Source organism: Hyperoodon ampullatus (assembly GCF_949752795.1).
Source record: "Hyperoodon ampullatus genome assembly, chromosome: X".
Lineage (NCBI taxonomy): Eukaryota > Metazoa > Chordata > Mammalia > Artiodactyla > Ziphiidae > Hyperoodon > Hyperoodon ampullatus.
In genome coordinates this window covers 112,259,095-112,279,103 of record NC_136913.1, presented here as the reverse complement: position 1 = coordinate 112,279,103, position 20,009 = coordinate 112,259,095, and the positions used below count along the sequence as shown (strand labels likewise).

The window sequence follows — 20,009 nt, the reverse complement described above, 5'->3', positions numbered from 1 at the left end:
TCCAATTCCTTGTGAGGAATCTTGGCTGCAGGGGCCCTCTCGATACATATCGTCATCCAGAGAAAGGCAGGTTCCTCAGAGCCGAGAAGCTGACGTAAACTGCCGTGTAGCAAAGTAATGCTTGAATAAACTATAAACAATGGGGAGGAGTGGGCCCTGCATTAGGAAGTAAAGGGAATAGAGCTTTACTTCTGAAAGCTCATCTACCTCATCTGTAAAGTAAGGGTAAAAGTGCTAACTACTCTAGACAGCAACCTGTGTAACCTGGGAGGCTCACACATGAAAAGAAAACCATAGTGGTTAGACTTGAAGCTGAACCCAGCTTCGGCACCATCCTAGGACCAGCCCCGAGCAGAATCCAATTGAATGATTTGTGCATACTGCTGCTAGGTTCAGAGGTTAAGGATATACAGTATTTAATTACCATCCCTGACTCTTTAAACTGGTTGTTTATGGTTATATCCGATGTGATGGATTTAAGGTTGTAGGCTAGGGTAACTTCCCTCCAGTCCAATTTAGGACAACATAGTCCTTGGTAAGAAAATAAGGTCCCCTGACAAGTGCGACTGGAGAAATGCAATGGGGAGCATCCAAAGGTGTCTTGTCTAACTTGAAGGAAATGGGAAACAACACAGAACACACTCATGTTAAATAGATTTAAAAAACGCCTTTATTTCTAAAATGTGGCTTAACTACACCCGCAGCGTGCTAAGCCAGTTTTGGAACTCATCCTGCAGCTCAGAGTAAAACCGGGCCAATGGAGGAGCAGTCAGGGCTCCCAGTTCCGGGCACCAAGGTGTCACTACTCCAGCAACTCAATCTACAGAGTTTTTCTTCAGCTGTTTTTTGTGACGTATGGAGAGTCGTTTTGGATTTCTCTGTACGACAGAGAGGTCCGACCTTGAGGAAGACCGGTAGCCCACATCCTCTGCTTTTATAGGCTTAATGATATGGCCTGGCTTGGTGACAACCTTGGGCATAGTCAGCTTTTGGAAGGCCCTCTGGGTGTTCCATGTAGATCCTATAGGGGTCTGAATGGTCCTTTCAAATTGTTGATGGTGTGTGAATGGATATGGAAGCATCCGCACCTAGAAAGGAAGGCAGAGTGACGTGGCATTAGCCAGGCCTGTAAACTCTAATGGCACCTGGTCAGGTAGTTTTAGCACATAGGCCATAGTTCTACACAGTGGCTGCAGTGAGTGAAGCTTCTGAGAGGCTAAGGTATCCCCATGCCCCCATCCAACCTTAGGAGTGCCAATCTGCTTGATGGCATATGGGAGTAGAGGGGCCTAATTTGGATTAGAACCTCCCCTCCCCCAGGCTTACACAACAATCTAGGGATTGAAAAACCATCCCAACAAGGCCCCTGTAGCTATAGGGACACTACAGAAGCTGCGAGTTGCTGGCCCCCAGTGGGTCTCCCTATACAACATTGTGACTGCAAGACACATCTGAGTATTGGTGTATCTCTGTGACTCTCCTACCCTCTTCATGCTCTTAATCCCTTCCTCTCCTCCCCTTGGTTCACAGGATTGATGTTTTATGGAACCCAAGTATTTACTCCTGAATCCTGAACTCTACCAGGCTATTACACTTAGCTTCATGCTCTTCCCAAGTCTCATTTCCTTGCCCAGGATTCTTCTTCACTCCACCAAAGCACTACCTTCAGATATATAAATAATCTTTAAACACCTCCCCAATGGCCAAAGAGGAGCAAAAAGATGTAAGCAGAAAAACGGGTAAGTTACAATCAGTAGTCTCTAGAGATACTCAGTGGAACACTCAAGAGAAGCTGAGTACTGCCTGCAGTCCTGGTGGTGGTGCAGGACACAGGTTCTTTAGGTTAAGGGAGGGTCTTAGTGGGGCTGATAGCTAGATCTGTGCATGTCACCCAGAGCAAAAGAATAGAAAAAAAACACCTGCACAAAATACTCAGTCTTGGGACGTTTTTCCCCCTTTGGCTCAAAGTGCTTTATTCTACTGCATGCTGGGACCTGAAGTGTATATAGGTTATTAAAAAGATGAGGAAAATCAAGGGAGATTCTTGGAAAGTTCTTTGTCAATTTACTGTGTCTGTTATTAAAAAAAACAAATAGTTAAGATTCTTGGAAGGGAAAGGTGATCTTTATTGACATCTGTACTCTGCCCTTCACCTAGAATCCGGGCCCGGTGAAGCACCCCTTTTCTCTCCCTCTTATCCATGACTGCTTGTTCATTGCCTATTTTCTGGTTATATATCCTCAATTGGGATTACAATTCAATTTATGCAGCAAAATAAGATCAACAGAGTATTACTGAAATGATATTTTCTCCTCTCCTCTGTACCTATTAAATAGCCCTCTCCCGCTTCAGAAGGAAAAATACAACTCATTTCAATATTAAACCAGCTGGGGACAGATCACAGGGCCACAGACTTTCAGAACTGAAGGGAACATAAAGGTCACCGAGTCCAGTCTCATTCCCAAGTCCCTTTTACACATGCTCACAAACCCAGAGCAACCCCTTCTCTCTTTTGACTGGCAGAAAGTTTTTCCTTGAACTCTGCCTTTCCTCTAACTTCTACTTTATGTGACTTCCACACGACAGCCTTCATTATACTTGAAGACCATGATCATGCTCAAATCTGCTCCTCTCTTGGGTAAACACCCCTAGCTCATTATCACATGACACAATTTTAAATCTTTTCATTGTCCTGAACAAGTACCAGTTGGTCTTCATTTTTCTTAAGATACAGCTTAAACCTATAGCCTCTGAATATTACCTGGACTATAAACACAAGCCTGCAGAATAGCAATTCTTAGTTTGGTGAGACCCATTTGCATCAGCATTATCTGGGGGTACTAGCTGAAAATGCAGATTTGGGGGCCTCACCATTGCTGCAAAGATTATCCTTTAAGTTTTAACTTTCCCAGCCAGTAATTAAAACAGCAGAGTCAGTTTGGAATTATTCATCTCAGAGCCAGTGAAAACAAAAATAGATCCGATTCTGTGGCCAAGATCACACATCCCTCTTGACCACAGAGCATCAGAACGCTCCTCCCAAGCAGGAGAGCCAGGCAGCAAAGAGGAGGCTGCTAAAGAGCTCTCTATCCCTCACCTGATGAGCCACTGCATGGATGTTCCGCTTCTCATTGAGAATCACATTTGGCAAATTCTTGTCTTTCCTTGGAGGACCCTCAGGGGCTTTAATGAGAAACCTGGAAAGCAGAACAGCAGGACGTCTGACTAAGAGCATTAAGGACTTAGTCAAAAGGGCAGAGAGGACACATGAGGGTGAAGTGGGAGAACCTGGTGCCCTTCGGACAAGCTTTATTCCCTGTTCTTACCGGCGTCTCTTCTTGGCGCTGGGCTTCAGGCCCACACCACCCCACTCGCCCCAGCCAGGCAGAGTCAGGTCCACATCCTTCGGCTTACTCGCCTCCACAGCTTCCCTCTTCTCTTTCAAGAAGTCTCTGATGACATCATCCCCAGCAAAAGCTTCCTTTATCATCTGCCTTTGATCTCTCTCTTCATCTTCCTGGGAAGAAATGAACAACAGCTACAGCTTGCCTCCTGAGCCGAGGTTCGTGGCAAGACCGCTCGACTGCTGGGTCGTGACATTTTAGCGCCCCCTAGGGGGAAGTGCGGAACAATGATGGTCTTGCACTACAAACCCATCGGCAGCCAATCAAGCTCCAATCTTCTCTCTAGGGTAAATATCCCTAGCTCATTATCATATGACACAATTTTAAACTTTCAATAAGGAAACTGCAGGGTAGAGGAAGGAACTGCCTGTGTTAGGAGGCGGAGCTCCAAGTGGGCCTGGCCAGAATGTGGGAGTCCTCCAGCTTCTATCTCTGAAAAGACAGGCACCAGGGCTCCTCACTTGAGCAGTTTCAGTGACTTAATCGGGGAGCCCCCCGGATCATTCGAGATCCCACTGAGTAGAGCAAAATATTGTCAACAGCTCACTGACTCACCTTTGAGTTGTCCTGCCTGGCATCTGGTCAGAGCTTTGAGTGACTCCCTCTTTCCTCTGAGGGCTTTAGAGTCACCCCAGGGAGGATTCAGTGGCTCAGAATTTAAGGCGAGGGAGTCTCAGCGGCAGTCACAAATTTGCATCTACGAAACTGTCACTGGGACCAGCCAGGCCCATGCTATTCCAGACCTCTTAACTGCCGCCATGTGCCCCCAGCACAAAACTTCACTGATTCTATTCCTCGCGCGGGAAGGACACTTTCCACACCAGCTCTGATACCCCCACAATGGCCCACGACCCTGGCTCTGCTCACCAACTCCTCTACTGTCGTGGGAACTGCCAAGGACTTCATGGAAGGAGATTTTGTGGTCAGGAGGTTCTGGAGATCAATCATTTGCTCCTTCCTTTTCTTCTCCTTGGGGACACCAAGATGATTACTTGGGTTCCTCTCCAACTGCTGCCCCTCTACCGCAGCTCTGGGAAGCTCCTTGTTTTGAAAACATCCTTCTTTGCCCAGCTCCTCCAGTTCGTCCAGAGTCCGTGCTCTCTCCGGCCTCTGCAGCAACAGAGGCTCCTCTTCCTCCCCGGCAGGTTCCTCTCTCTGGACCGCCAGAACTGTCCTCGTTGAACTCAGTTCTTGCTTCCTGGACTGATGGTTCTCCCTGTTGAGTTTCTGAGACAGTGCCCTCAATTCAGACAGCACTTCCTGGCTGCTAAGATCTGGGGGAAGAAATGAAAGCTGTCAGAAAAGTAGGGTGGGAGCTGCCTTGTCAACAAGCGTCTACTTACCTCTCGCTGGGCGCTGGGCACCATGGGAGACATGCTAACGAGGACAAATGGGTAAGAGAAGATCCCATTCGCTGGATCTCCTGGCGAGTTCACTAATCATTACCTGTCAAGTCGCGGACAATGGAGTTTAGGAGTTAAAAGCAGCATGTTGGGAAGCAGATGTCCGGGTCCTATTCCCAGCTTTGCCAGTGACTCACTGTATAACTGGAGCTGTGGCTTATTTCCCCGTAGAGTAAACTCTGCTTGGGAAGGTCACCCCAAATTCCAAATTTGTATTAAAAGAGCTGTTTTAGCCAGTGGCCTCTAAATTCAACTTCATTGTCATTTATTATTTGTAATTGCTAAAAAATTGTGATTTCCAATTTGTAATTTGCACTGTAATTTCCTACTTGTAAAAACTGTATCCAGCATTGTTTTATCTTAAAGCAGCATTTCACAATCTGCTGTGGCAGAGTCAAGTAGCTCGCACCTTCCAGCCATGAGCATCATCTGAGCAAATACTGCTAGTCTCTGAGAGCCCCGAGGGAAACACAGCCGTGACATGCTTCTCAACTGTCCTTTGCGTTGACTCAAGTTGCCTCCATTCCCAAGTTCATCCTGCTCTCTGGCTCTGGCTTGAAGCCATTGGAAGAAGCTACTTAGATCTGGCCTGAGGACATGCATGTTTATTTTCAAGGACCAACTTTCCTTGCTCATTTTGTTTGGGGTCCATGCCTTCCCACTATTTTAGGATACTATTTCCCCAAAGGTTTGGGATCATTCTATTTATCATCCAAGGAAATCCAAATCCACCTTTCATTCTGCAACCAACTGTCCTACACATTTCACTAGATGGGCAGCTTTTGAGGGGGCTTGGGAGGAACCATCTCGGCCTGTGGTGCTGCTTTCTGCAATCCTCTCGGAAGTGACTGCTTGCAATTATTAATCCCAGAAGTCTTTAGCTGAAAACCTGAAGTAAAGGTCCTCCAATACATTCTAAATGACAGCTCTAAAAAAAAAATTTTTTTTTTTGCCACTGAAAAAGATTCTTGCTGTCGTGTAAATGCATTCATTATTCCTCTAGGAAATATAATCGGACCCAATAATCTGTCCAGATTCAGGTGATTTCTGAAGGCAGTTAGTTTCCTAAGCAGGCTTTATAAGGCTTTGTCCCCAGAATGGGAACTCTGACCTGCCTCAAGGGTGCTAAGGTTGCTAATTAATATATAACATGCAAATCGAGTCTGAGCATGGCGTAACAATTCTAATTTACCCTGTACCTTGTGGAGTCATTCATTCCTATCAAGAAAATCACACCCCATGTCAACATATCAACCAGCATTATGGACAGAAAACTGCAGCGATGATTTGAAGACACTTCATAATGTCTCAAAATACGCCTCTGTGTCTGTGGGTGTGAACGACTTTCAGATTTGCCAGTCCACCACATGCACTTCTCGCTGGCTTGTGGGTACCAGTGATGTTAACTCCTGCCCCTCCTTCAAGGATGGTGTACTTCTGTCTTTCTGAAGACTGAACACACACTCTAGATCCATGCAGATGCCTGCTTATTAAATGCCTTTGAAGGAGAATGGTCATTACAAATCTGTTTTCTCTCAGGGACCCAGGGCACTCTCTTGAAAGTACCTAAAGTCTAATCACTCCGTGACACAGGTGGGTGGACCCGGTTTTCCTCTCAGTCTGCCAAGAGCACCAGCACTAGGCACTTCTCCCCCCTGGTCCACCACTGCTCACCTTTTGCTTCTTGACTGCCCACCGGCGTGGCGATCTGGTTGAGCCCAGACTTTTGTCTAAGTGATCGCCTTTCCTCAAATTCTTTCAACAGAATTTCTTCCGCCACCATTGGTCCTTCTTCCTCACTTTCAGGAGCCTCCTGGACTGCAGGCTCTGCAAGTTCTTCAGGGTCCCCCTGGACCTCAGCCTCTTTTGTGTCACCTGAGTGATTCCTGAACATCCAGGGGTTCGGTCTGTCTGCCTTTACCTGCACCTCATTCACCACGTCAGGGACAAAGGGTTCACCCTCTTCCTCCGCACCTCCCTCTTCTTCCGCACTCTCGGAGGCCACCTGGATCTTCTGCATCAGCTCTTTGTTCCTGGCCAATTGTTCCTGCATAGCCTGGCGAGCCTGGAGGAAAGGGTCACGGCACGAGCACCTTGTCATTAGTGACCACAGTAACACCTTTCTCGGTCCATTTCTTAGAGCTGCCTCCTCTCAATTTGACTTAAGTATTTCTTACTGGTACCTACTGTTCAAACTGCACATATACCATTGTGTTAACAGCTATGGAATAAAACGGAAGACAAATTCTTTGTCCTCAAGGAATCAACATGTGAAACAAGGTTTGTCTGTTTGTTTTGTGGTACACGGGCCTCTCACTGCTGCGGCCCCTCCCGCTGCGGAGCACAGGCTCCGGACGGGCAGGCCCAGCGGCCATGGCTCACGGGCCCAGCGGCTCTGCGGCATGTGGGATCCTCCCGGACCGGGGCACGAACCCGTGTCCCCTGCATCGGCAGGCAGACTCTCAACCACTGCGCCACCAGGGAAGCCCATGTGAAAAAAGGTTTTAAAAAAAACCCCACAAAAAACCCCACAACTCCTCTCCCCTTTAACTGGACTTGCCTTCAATGCTGCTTCCCTTTCATCTCTCCCTTTCCACCTTGTTCCTAGTCATTTTCCTCTCTGCCTTAGAGATTTTCTGATGCCTTTTTATGGTACGTGGGCCTCTCACTGTTGTGGCCTCTCTCGTTGTGGAGCACAGGCTCCGGAAGCCCAGACTCAGCAGCCATGGCTCACGGGCCAAACCGCTCCGCGGCATGTGGGACCCTCCCAGACCAGGGCTCGAACCAGTGTCCCCTGCATCGGCAGGCGGACGCCCAACCACTGCGCCACCAGGGAAGCCCTCTGATGCCTTTTTAGAGTCCTGGTTTTCCAAGCATCCTCATGGCTCTTTCCCAACTCTGCTTCTGCTAGCATCCTTATGGATTTTCCTTTCTTTCCTCCAATTCCATCTTTGATTCTTAAGAGAATGGTATTGTTTTACATATATTGGTAATGTGAACACAGAGTGATCCCCCTGGTAATGTTAGAGAGTAGCCTCAGAGTCCCCTTGCTGAAGTTGTCTTAAATCAGAATAAAAGTTAAGGCTTTATCTACACAGCTGAACAGCGAGGCTGGATGGTCTCTCACCCTGATGGTCTCTTACCTCCAGGTCATATTTGGCCATAACTGCCTTTGACTTTGCCCATTTCCCACTGTTCTGGTGCTTAAGGCTCATTCGCTCCTGGAAAGAAAGGCAGAGTGAGATCCTTATTGCTTTCCGGGGAAAGCTGGCTCAAGGGTTGGGGGCCAGAGGCAGCCTCACCATCATTCTGGCCTTTTCGAGTTTTTCCAGTTCTTCCAATGCTGCAGCAGGATTGACCTTCCGCAGCTTCTCGAACTCTTTTAGGGCTTGCTTGGCCTTTCCTTTCTTCAGAAGTTTGTGATACCTATAGGATGAGAGAGGGGTACGGGGGAAGAGATTTAGCTGAACCACTGGCACCACATACGAGTGCCCCGCCACACAAGGGGTTTCCCTATGTGGGGGAATGGAACGGACATCACAGAGCTAGCTGGCTGCAGGGAGCTGGCTCAAGACCTGCGATGCCCTGCAGGACTCTCAGTCCCTGCAGCCCCCAAGGGCAGACCTCTGCAGAGCAAAGAGTCCCCTCTGCTTCTAGAACGCAAGGGAAGAGCAGAATAGGATCCAAAGAGGCAAAAAGGCAGGAAGGAAGCCCTGCTGGCCTCCACAGCTGTAGAACTCAAGAGCTCATTTGGCAGAACCACTCTGTGATGTCCCGGAAGGGAGAGAAAGTAATTGAACAGCCCTCTTTTTAGCAAAACCAAGACGGAAAGCCAAAGCCACAGGAGCAGGTACTGCTGAAGGAGGCAAAACTCTCTGAGGTTGGTTTGAAAAAGAAAGAGGCTAGTCACTACTCTTTGGGACCTCTCCTACATGACCCCAGCCACCATGGGCAAGGTTCTCTCCTAAGGACTCGCGATTCTTCCTCGTCACTTTCTTCCATGGAACCCAAGGCCGGTACACAGGGGCCTCCTTACTTTTTGCTTTTGATTTTCTTCTCTCTTCGAGCCCTGGCCTCATAGTAGGACTGCAGGGCCCGGGCCCTTTGAAGCTCTGCTCGGCGCATCTTCACCTATAACGAATGACATTTACAGTGACCCCTGGGCTTGATGGCAAATGCTGGGAGAAAGAGAGCATGCCTGGGTGGATCAAAGGGCCTAGCACACTTACCTCTTCCAGGCTCATGGCTTTGAGAGAGGCCTTTTCCATGGGAGTCAGCAAAGGGTCTGTCACTGGCTGCTTGTTCTTATGGAGGAGATTAAAAATCTCCTGCTCCAGGGGAGTTCTTGCCTTAAGGAGGTAACAGAACACTCTAAGTCTTAAATCATGCTCCTAGAGTCTCCCTCTTTACAATCCCATGACCATCTACTCTATGACATTATAATTGGAATCACAAACTGGATAGGATTGACTGTTACAGCAAGAGAAGGGGGTTCCAGGCTCGCTGTTCAGCTGTGTAGATAAAGCCTTAACTTTTATTCTGATTTTAAATCAACTTCAGCAAGGGGACTCCGAGGCTACTCTCTAATATTACCGGGGGGATCACTCTGTGTTCAGATTACCAATATATGTAAAACAATACCATTCTCTTAAGAATCAAAGCAGGATGCCCTTAAGGTCAATGCTGGCAGGAGAGAGGAACAGCAGTACCAAATTGTCAGTCTTAAGAGTTTCAAAACAAAACGGTCCCTGTATTGTTATGTATATTTGAAGCATGATACCCTTAACATAAAGTTAGGGACCTCAGATCCATATCAGCCTCCTTTTAAGAATATTTCTAGAGAAAAGGGGAGGTTAGGTCTTAAGATGAGCACAAAAAGACACTGCCTTTAACAATAAGACCTTCAGGTAATTAGCCTGCTTCCTGACAGTTCAAATTTAACTCTCATCAGTTTCTAACTTTGGCTCCAACTCCTCAGTTGCCAGTTAACTTTGCATACTAGGTGGTGTCTATGCAGATGAAATGAATGGACTGTGAACCACTGACTTTACGTGTCAACAAAAGACCCCATTTGCTGCTTGACTGATATTGTGAGGATGGCTAAAATAATCAGGCTGATTGTGTCATGGTCCACTTTGGCAAGGCACAAAGACAGCCCGGGGCAAGAGCCAGTTTCAAACCTCATGCACGTATTTCATATGGTTTTCTTCAACGGCCATATACATCACGGTCAGTGTTAAAACTTACAAGTATCTGGACAAATGCATAAACACACATCATCACACATTACACGGCACTATGGATCTAACCATAAACCTATTCTACTGAATAGTAAAGATGCATGTTCTTCCATTTTTAGTATTTGCCGTAGTAATCAATCACAGGCTACAAAGTGATTTATATTACAATGTTGTAATCTCCCTCCAATTCAATTCAATTTACAAACACTTATTGATTGCAGCTACATTCCAGGCACTTGTGCAGGGTGCTAGGAATACACAATTAAGATAGTTCCTGTCCTCATAGAGCTCATAGCCTTTCAGAGGAAAGAAACATATGCACCACTAACAACATAATGGGTTAAATATTAGACCACAGGAGTAATCACAGAGGAAGGAACAATTAATTCTGATTACGAGGTGGGGCGGCTCGGGGAAGGAAGAGACTTTTTTTGTTTTGTTTTGTTTTGTTTTGCGGTACACGGGCCTCTCACTGCCGTGGCCTCTCCCGTTGCGGAGCACAGGCTCCAGACGCGCAGGCTCAGCGGCCATGGCTCACGGGCCCAGCCGCTCTGCGGCATGTGGGATCCTCCCGGACTGGGGCACGAACCCGTGTCCCCTGCATCAGCAGGCGGACTCTCAACCACTGTGCCACCACGGAAGCCCCAGGAAGAGACTTTTTGAATTAGGCTTCGAGGCATAAGCACAATTCTACAAGGAGGTGGAAAAAGCCAAATGGAGAGATGAGTATAAGCAAAAACACAGACCTAGGGAACGCAAAGGTATGTCAGGGAACAATGCACTGTCCAGTGTAGTTAAGATGCCAGGCACTTCTGTCTTATTCTGTAAGTGGAGAGCCTTTTGAAGGATTTTAAGCAGGAAAGTGATCATTGGTTTTGTGTTTTGGAGAGAAAATCCTGGTGATTGTGTAAGGGGTTCTATGGAAGGTGTCAAATGAAAATGAGGAGAGGAACCAGGGATGTGAGAGTTATTACAGAGACAGAATTACAGGACTAGAACCCCTGCATGGGCTGGGGGTGCTGGCAGTTGAGGGGAGGAGTTATGCCATTGACTGAGTTATAGCATGAAGGTCGTGGTACAGAGCTTCAGGGTCTGGGGAAGGAAAATGCCAGGCTTTCTTTGTTGTTGAAAAGTTTAGGTGCACAGGGGAGAGCCAGGTGAGGCCTGCTAGTCATATGGAACATGGGCCTGGAACTCAGAAGGAGTTGAGAGTGATCTGTACCATGTCTACAGAGCAAGAATAAAAAGGACTAAGGAGAGTCAGATAAAAAGCAAAAGAAACAGACAAGAAAACAACAGCAGGACTACGTCACAGAAGCCAAGGGAGAAGTTTTAACCACTTGATGTGTTAATAGTGTCAAATAGGCTGAACATGCAGAGGACTTGGGATCTGGCTATTGGGAGGCCCCTTGCTAACACCTTCTGAGAGAAGTTTCAGGAAGGCAGTAGGGGAAGAAGGTGAGAGAATGGAGACCAGCTCTTTGCAAAGCATGTTCCTCAGCAGCTGACAAGATTTACTTCATTATTTAAAAGTTTAAAATTCAATGTGTTCGATTTTTAATAAAATCAGTCTGTCCTACCTGGGTTAGAGTAAGTCATAGGGGTTTCTTTACTATCTTTTCATAGCCTTTAAAAGGCTAGCATAGGGGCTTCCCTGGTGGCACAGTGGTTAAGAATCCACCTGCCAGTGCAGGAGACATGGGTTCGAGCCCTGGCCCAGGAAGATCCCACATGCCGCGGAGCAACTAAGCCCGTGTGCCACAACTACTGAGCATGTGCTCTAGAGTCCGTGAGCCACAACTACTGAGCCCGCATGCCACAACTACTGAAGCCTGCATGCCTAGAGCCTGTGCTCCACAACGAGAGGCCACGACAATGAGAAGCCCGTGCACTGCAACGAAGAGTAGCCCCTGCTTGCCACAACTAGAGAAAGCTCATGCACAGCAACGAAGACAGACAACAGCCAAAAATAAAAATAAATAAATAAATTGATTTTTAAAAAAAGTCTAGCATACACTGTGGACCGCCAATCTCCAGTAGGGGCCATGTGGCAATTTCTAGCAACGGAACCCTACCAAAACCCCCACCCAGTCCCACTCCCAGGGCATACTGAGAAAGGAAGGTTTTGAGGAGAACACTTTGGGAAATGCTAGTGTCGGCTGCCAGTGGAGGGAAGGAGGGAGTGGTGGGAAGTTACCTTACATCATTTCTAGCACTTTACAGTTTACAAATGCTTTCTCACACATTATCCCCTTTAATTCTTCTCAGCTAGAGTCAAACGGAATTTTAGGAAGCTGGACCAAAACTACAAGTGCAGACACTCTGGATTCTTAATCTCCAGAAATACTAGTATATTGCTAGTCCTTGGGCTTTGCCCTCTAAGGCATTGCCAGCCACAAAGGACCCCCTGACTTCTCTGTGCCATGTTGGTATAATTTCTCAAAGATGAACCTTAGAATGAATGGTACAGCAGGTTTGTGTACAGCATCTGGGCCCCACTCTGTCTTGCACAGGGAGTTCCTGGAGATCAGAGGCTGCGCCGTTCTCAGTGCAACCCGCCCCCCCACCCCACATCTCATCTTTAATGACCAACTCGGCATTCACCTGCCACCTCTAAGATCATACCAGCGTTTGGAAAAAGCAAGGTGCAGAACAGTGTACAGTAGTACTACTACTTTTTTGATTTAAAAAATGAAGTAAACATAAATATATCCATAAAACTCTTAAGTTAACAACAACAAAAAACGTATAAAAAAGTGGTGACCTCTGGGTGAGTATGGAGGTAAAAATGAGCAGATGGGGGGACAAGGGTGGGGTCAGACTTTTCTCTAAGTATTTTCTATACTTATTTTTGAATCCTGCAAATTGTATTACCTCAATTTTTTCCCTAAAGTCTCCCTTCCATCCTGCAGCCACACTTTAAACCTGGTCTCTTTTTCATGTGGAAAAGGAAGCATCCTAGAAAGAGAATGCTGGTGACTTCAGCAACAGTATCCAAAACAGAGCTTATCCCCGTAATAAGCAATGACTTGCTCAATTTCTAGCTATGGCGGCAAGCCATGTTTACTTTGATGATCTTTAATTATCTCAACTTCCTGACACATAGGACACCATTTTTGGATTTATAGAAAGCAGAAAAGCCATCTATCCATGGTTTGGGCACTGACGTTTTGGACTATTTTTCTACTAAAGACAGAACACCGCATTATAGACTGCATAACCAATGATGTACTGGAAAAGAAAGGCTAGCTGTTCTGAAGTTGTTCAGACTAAAAATTGAAACTTTAGGGACCGACACAGGATTACTAACTTTTTTTTTTTTTTTTGCGTTACGCGGCCCTCTCACTGTTGTGGCCTCTCCCGTTGCGGAGCACAGGCTCCGGACGCGCAGGCTCAGCGGCCATGGCTCATGGGCCCAGCCGCTCCGCGGCATGTGGGATCTTCCCGGACCGGGGCACGAACCCGTGTCCCCTGCATCGGCAGGCGGACTCTCAACCATTGCGCCACCAGGGAAGCCCTTAAAAGCTTTTTTAAAAAAATACAGTGTGTGAAAAAGAAAACATCATTATGTTCCTTCTCTATTGGCAATCCGATGTGGTCACACAAAAACATGCAAATAACCATGTAGTGGACAATCCAAGCTGAGGAAGGGCAATGACAGAGCTACGGCAACTGGCTACGAATCTTGCTCCCCCGCCCCCTCCCTTTCTGACCGCTCAACTAACATGACTGCAGCTGCCATTTCGGCTTAATGTGTCCAACAAGACCAACTGCAGGCTCTGCAATGTCCACGCGGCGCAATCTCACCTTCCAAGGTGTGCTATCCTCGTGTTGCACTTACCTTCCAGCCACTGACCACATGTTCGATGGGAGCAAAGATGGACTGCTGCTTGCTCAGGGGAAAAACCAGCTGCTCTGCTTGCCGGTTCTTCTGCACGACGGGATCCCATTTGGAGAGGACTTGTGAGGTTTTATTGAATGCCACTTCTCTGTGGATCTGAAACATGCAAAGCACACAGAAAGAAAGAGCCACGAAATTAAGCATCAAACTCAAAGGACCAGCAGGAAACTAAGAGGCCATGTTTCTTAGTTTAAGAAAGAATCAGGATGCTAGAGATTAGCTCTTGCTTACTTCTCAGGACTACGCTTCCCCTGAGATCAGTTTTAATTTTTTCCAGGGTGAGGCAACCACAACTTTCCTTCCTCCCATTTTTCAGGCCATCCCCCCTTCTCTTCTTACGCTATTTTTCCTTGTCAGTTCAATTTCTCCCCCTTAATGGACCACACTTTCTTTGACTCACCCGCTCAATCTCTTCTCTGTGAAGGGGTAACTCCACAGTCTTCTTTGACTTGACTCTATTCAGCTGCTTTTTCACAGCAGCCAATGAGGATGAAGTTTTAACAGGCTCAAGCAGATCTGAAAGGACCAGCTTTTCTCCTGATCCTGTAGAAAGGACAAACTTTCTGGTCAGACTGAGAAGTGAGGCAAAACCTCAACATCACATAGGGAGAGACCTCAGTAGAAAATGCTGGCAGACAGGCAGGTGTGCAGGGAAGCAGGAATAGTCCTCTTACTTCAGTCACTAGCCAGAGTGACGCCACTGCCTTCCTACATTCCCAAACGTGTTGGAAGGTGGAAGACAGAAAACTATTTAAAACAGTCATTTGCTTTTCTCCTGGTCTTTCTGCTTCCAGTCTTGCCCCACTTCAATTCATTCTTCACACAGCAGCCAGAGTGTTTTGAAAATGTAAATCATAGCATGTCATGATCCTGCTGAAAATCATCCAGTGGCTCCCCATTATACTTTGGTCCCTGTCTGTCTCTCCAACCTCATGTCCTCCACAGATGGAGGATGCTCCAGCCGCACTGGCCTTCTTCAAACATGCTGAACGTGTATCTTCCTTAGCGCCTTTGCACTAGCTGCCCCCTCGCCTGGAATACTGCTCCCTATCTTTGCATGGGTGACTTTTCTTGTTATTCAGATCTCAGCTTAAATTTTGCCTCTGCAGAGGCTTTTCATGCCCAGCCAACCGAAAGCAGACACTTAGTCACTTGACTGCATCATCCTGTTGTAATTCACTTATTGTCTCCCTGCACTAGAATGTAAGCTCCACGAAGTTGCGACTTATTCGTAATTGTAGTCCCAGAAACTGATGCTTGGAAGAATATATTGTTACCAGTTCTGGGAGGTTATGTTAATGGCTACTAGAAGCACATAACTCATTCAAGCTGTGTGAGCTGTGAATATGGTGGAAAAGATTTGGCATCTAGACTTGTTATCAAGATAAAATCAAGTTAAAACACTGCCATTTACTAGATCATATATTCTCAATTGGGGTGATATCATTCCCCCACCCAGGGGTAAAAACTGGTTCTTCGGTGGGCAGGGGTAAAAAAAAAAAAAAAAAAAAAATGAAACACTTAGATACAGCCACCCCTTGGCGTCCATGCGCAGGGGACTGGTTCCAGGACCCACCAAGAATACAGAAATCCAAGGATGCTCAAGTCCTTTGTATAAAATGGCACAGCACTGATATTTGCACATAACCCATACACATCTTCCCATATATTTTAAATCATCTCTAGATTACTTATAATACCTAATACAAAGTAAATTCGATATAAATAGTTGCTGGTATGCGGAATAAACTCAAGTTTTGCTTTTTGGAATATTTTGAAATTTAAAATTTCAATCCACATTGGTTGAACCCACAGATGTAGAACCCACAGTTACAGAGGGCTGACTGTATTAGTTTTGTGTCCCTCCAAAGCTCAGCCTTATCTAAGAAAATCTTATTCCTGGTGGCAGAATAGGCGAGGATGGAGGGAGGAAGTGAGGAAAATAAATGTCTAAAAAGGCTCCTCAGGGGAGCAATAAAGAAAAAAGTTTGAGAAACACTGTACTAGGTGAAGGTCCTTGAGTAGGTAACTTGACTTCTCTGAGCTCCAGCAGTAGAGGAGAGATTATCTGCCTTTCCGATCTCAATGCACTGTGAGAACTCAAATAAAAATGAAATCAGGGACATGACTAAGCTCGTGAGAGGCAGCTGTCTTCATTCACGTCCCTCTATCCTAGAAGTAGCTTATCAAACTCAGTGGGAGACCTTGACTGTGGCCTTTTGACTTTCTTCTAGAAATGGAAGAAATTCAAGAGCATCTGACTACCCTTCTTCACCCCCTCACATGGTAGTGTTTATGGTATGATTCATTAACCACATCAAAAACAGCTGGGGGCTTCCCTGGTGGCGCAGTGGCTGAGAGTCTGCCTGCCAATGCAGGGGACATGGGTTCGTGCCCCGGTCCGGGAGGGTCCCACATGCCGCGGAGCGGCTGGGCCCGTGAGCCATGGCCGCTGAGCCTGCGCGTCCGGAGCCTGTGCTCCACAACGGGAGAGGCCACAACAGTGAGAGGCCTGTGTACCGCAAACAAACAAACAAACAAAAAAACAGCTGGGAAGTGACCATTATGCTTTTGGAACTCCACAAGTTCCATGCAGATAATTTCCTTTGGTTAACTTACCCTCAGAACTGACACTGAACTCTGACACCTTCAGACTAGCCTCAGATCTCTCAGCCAATTTCCGCCTGAAATTAAGCAAAACAGAATACAGAAAGAATGGATACATTTTGCTGGGGAACAAACACTTCTCTCTTCAAACAATGCTTTGGTTTCATTTCTATTCTAGAATCAGGTTTTGTCACAAAGCAACCAGGAAATCTGTTCCTAAGCTGGACATGGTAGTCTAACCATCTCTTAATGTAGGCTCAGCCCCTCAAAAACATAGGCAATGCAAGGTAGGCATAGTGAAAAAGGTACTGGACTTGAATTCAAACATATCTGGATTTGAATACTAGATCTGTCACTTATGAGCTGAGTGACTTTGGGACATGTCAATCTTATTTTCTAGTTGAAGAAACTGACATGCAGAGAGGATAAAAAACTTGCCTACAGTCTCCAAAGTACATGCTCTGACAATTGTATCTTCATTGTCTTAGGCACTCAATAAATGTTAGCTGCAGATAAGTCTCATGGAATCAGCTAGTTATAACCTGTCCAAATTGAAGGGAACGTTACCTATTCTTCCCATCAAGTGAACTGATTGCTTCCAGAAGCTTTTGATGCTTTCTTTCTCCATCACTGTCCCCCTGGAAACAGAAAAGGAAAAACCATCAGAATGATGAGGGGAGGGAAAAGACAGTATGGCAATTGAGGCCCATGTAAAATCTCTCATTCTTTTGGTCAGTGGAGAACTGGTGAATCACATGAGGTCTGGCGTGCAGGCATTCTAGCTCAAATGGAAAGAAATGCTTCAATAAGCCAAAGTCCCTCATTGTAAGGAACATAGAGCCTTAGTAACCAGGAGCTAATGACATGCCTCTGTCTTAACTTGTTTTGAGAAGAAAAGTGCCATGAGAATAATGTTTCTGTATAGAATATATAGTGTGATCTGACACAGAAACTGACATAAAAAAAACAATTTAAGTAGTTTTGTCCAGAGAATAAAGAGCTGGAATTCCTATAGCAGCTGTTGGAGACCCAGCTTAATTATGCATATGTATATTTCAGTCAGATAATCAAATAACCCTCTATGGAAATCCAAACTTGGGAAATCATATAATACCATGTGTTTTGGTCTTATATACTCAACTTAAGCAACCTGAGGACAGTGTATCTTATATACAATCTTGGAATTCCCATAGCACTTAATACAATATCATATACATGAAACACTAAATACAGGTATCCTCTGCTTTTTGAAAGTCTGCTTTGCTTTACGCCGCTTCACTTTCACAAAAGACCTACATTGGTACCTGCTTTGGTAACTGAACAAAATCTGAAGAGGATTTTTGCTTTTATAAAAACAAACAAAAAGCCTTAAAATGAAAATAGCGTCTAGCATTTGTTTTGCAGTGAGTTGTTATAGAGGCAGCACATACTCAGAGTGGCACCACCAAGCCCCTTCCCGGGAAACTACACTTAGCATCTCAGCATCAAGTTGCCATAGCTTTGAATTGTCTATGAGCACCTATGCTTTATCTTGATTTATTTTGTGTTTCCATTAGCAAGATGTGTCCTAAGGTAATAGCTTCTTTGCTTTATGCCATTTTAGCTTATGAACAGTTTCGTAGGAACACTCTAATTTGGGTAGTGGTGGAAACCTGTAACTAATTTATTTGTGAGACCTGAGCAAGTATAAACAATGTTGTCACCCCTTTTCTTTCCAGAAAATGTGGCATCTACCCTAATTTTGAGACAGAAGGGAAACTGGAGAAGGCGGTTTAGTGGGTGTCACCCACCTCATCTTCACTGGTGCTCAAAGGGTACTCTCTTGGCAAATCCTCTAGTTCTTCCTGTTGGTTTAAAGCCAGAAGGCTGCTAAAGGAGATAAAAGAGAAATATTATCACTTGAAACAATTTTTCTTATATTGAAATGATCTCTAAAACATAACTGCAGTTCTTAGTACAGAACAGTCCTATCCCCTGGAAGAGGTGCAAACCAAGCAGCGTGAGCATCTTTGGAAATTTGTCAAGACATAAAATTTAGACTGCATAAGGCAGGCATCACCTGCAAGAGGTGAGCACTGGTTAGTAATACCCATACAGAACTGCATGAAAATGAAAAAGATCTAACACTCTTCAGTGACTGATTGGCACTCCATTTCCCACTGACCTCTGGTAGGCTGTCAAAATGTCAGACCCTAGGTAAGGTGGCAGAAGACGCTGTTGCTAGCCCTTGAGGCGAGGCAATATCACAATCAACATTTCTAAATCCTCCACATGGAAGATACCTGTAAAGGTGCAAGCTTACTTAAAAGTGACATCTTGATCACTTGTTCTCAGGAATAGGGAAACGGGGAATTGGAAGAAAGCAGCTGGAGCTTGCTCGGCAAAGTAGATGCTTAACTTAGGAGACTGGTACCCAGAAACAAATTATAGAGTCTACCATTATCTAACGGTATATGTCAAACTCCGCTAAGTACCCATTACTAAACAGATTATATTTAGTTCCCCCGGCGGGAGGCATGAAACGTCACAGAAAATGTCGTGGATGACTCCAATGAGTGAAGGTTTCCAAGATAAGAGGAGTTTATAACGCAGTCACTGTCTGCGCGGAGGGTTGAAATGCTCCCCAGCAGCGGCAGAAAAAGGAGTCACGTGATGAGGAAAGTGCAACACGTTAACTTAGCTGGTGACGGACAGGCCGCATCAGGACCAACAGGGATGAGACTAAAAAGCCGGGGAGTGGAGGGAGCGAATTAAATTAAATTAAAAGGGCTTTAAAGGATGGATCATGGAAATGGTAACGAATGGCGAAGCCTTGGGAGGGGAACAACCGACGCCAGCTAAAAGGCCGACTCCATTTCTCAAAAGCCCGGGAACCCGACCCGCAACGAAACCCACACCCCTCTTCCCGTCCGCTACCCCTCACCTCTCCGCAGCCCGACTCGAGGTCATCTCACCAGCCTGTATCTCACATGGGCCAGGAGCGGAAGCCGAAAGGAAAGCAATTTCCGTGCCGGCCGCAAAGCAATTTCTGCTTCCGCCAATCGCGCGCGACAAGGTGCGTCACTTCCGGCCCGCCCCGAGGCGTGCCAGAAACTGGAGCCGCTTCGGGAGGGTTCCGCTGGGAACCGGGAGACTGGAGATAAAATCTTGTCAGCGGACGGCGCTTTGCTTACTCCACCCACCCCTCAGCTCTCTGGCGCGCCAGCGTCCGTCCTCCTGGCCCCCCGGGTTCCCTCGCGGCGCAGGTGGGTGAGCTTAGCGGGAGGGTGCTGCGCTGTTGGGAACCGGGCAGAGCTTCCTGCGTCTGTCCGTGATCGACAGCGTCCTGCGAGCCTGCTGCCAGCCAGCTCGAGGCTTTATTGACCGCCCGGGAAGTGGCCAGCATCGTGCTAGGCCTTTGCGATCCGCCCATGGACAAAATCCCCTTTCACCTCGCGCCCCTTTGTAATTGCAG

At 46.4% G+C, this 20,009-nt stretch overlaps 1 protein-coding gene across 1 annotated transcript; it reads right to left on the bottom strand.

Moving 5' to 3' along the window:
* Positions 1-652: 652 nt before the first annotated feature.
* UTP14A (UTP14A small subunit processome component) lies at positions 653-19,504 on the bottom strand (the record flags this gene model as incomplete). The annotated part of the gene is made up of 15 exons (XM_079726933.1): positions 653-1,088; positions 3,098-3,197; positions 3,327-3,517; positions 4,272-4,678; positions 6,482-6,872; positions 7,951-8,028; positions 8,110-8,233; positions 8,844-8,938; positions 9,037-9,156; positions 13,889-14,044; positions 14,349-14,491; positions 16,568-16,632; positions 17,123-17,193; positions 18,346-18,424; positions 19,479-19,504. The coding sequence occupies 15 exons, from the start codon at positions 19,502-19,504 to the stop codon at positions 816-818; spliced, it is 2,319 nt and encodes a 772-aa protein (XP_079583059.1). The 3' UTR covers positions 653-815.
* Positions 19,505-20,009: the final 505 nt, after the last annotated feature.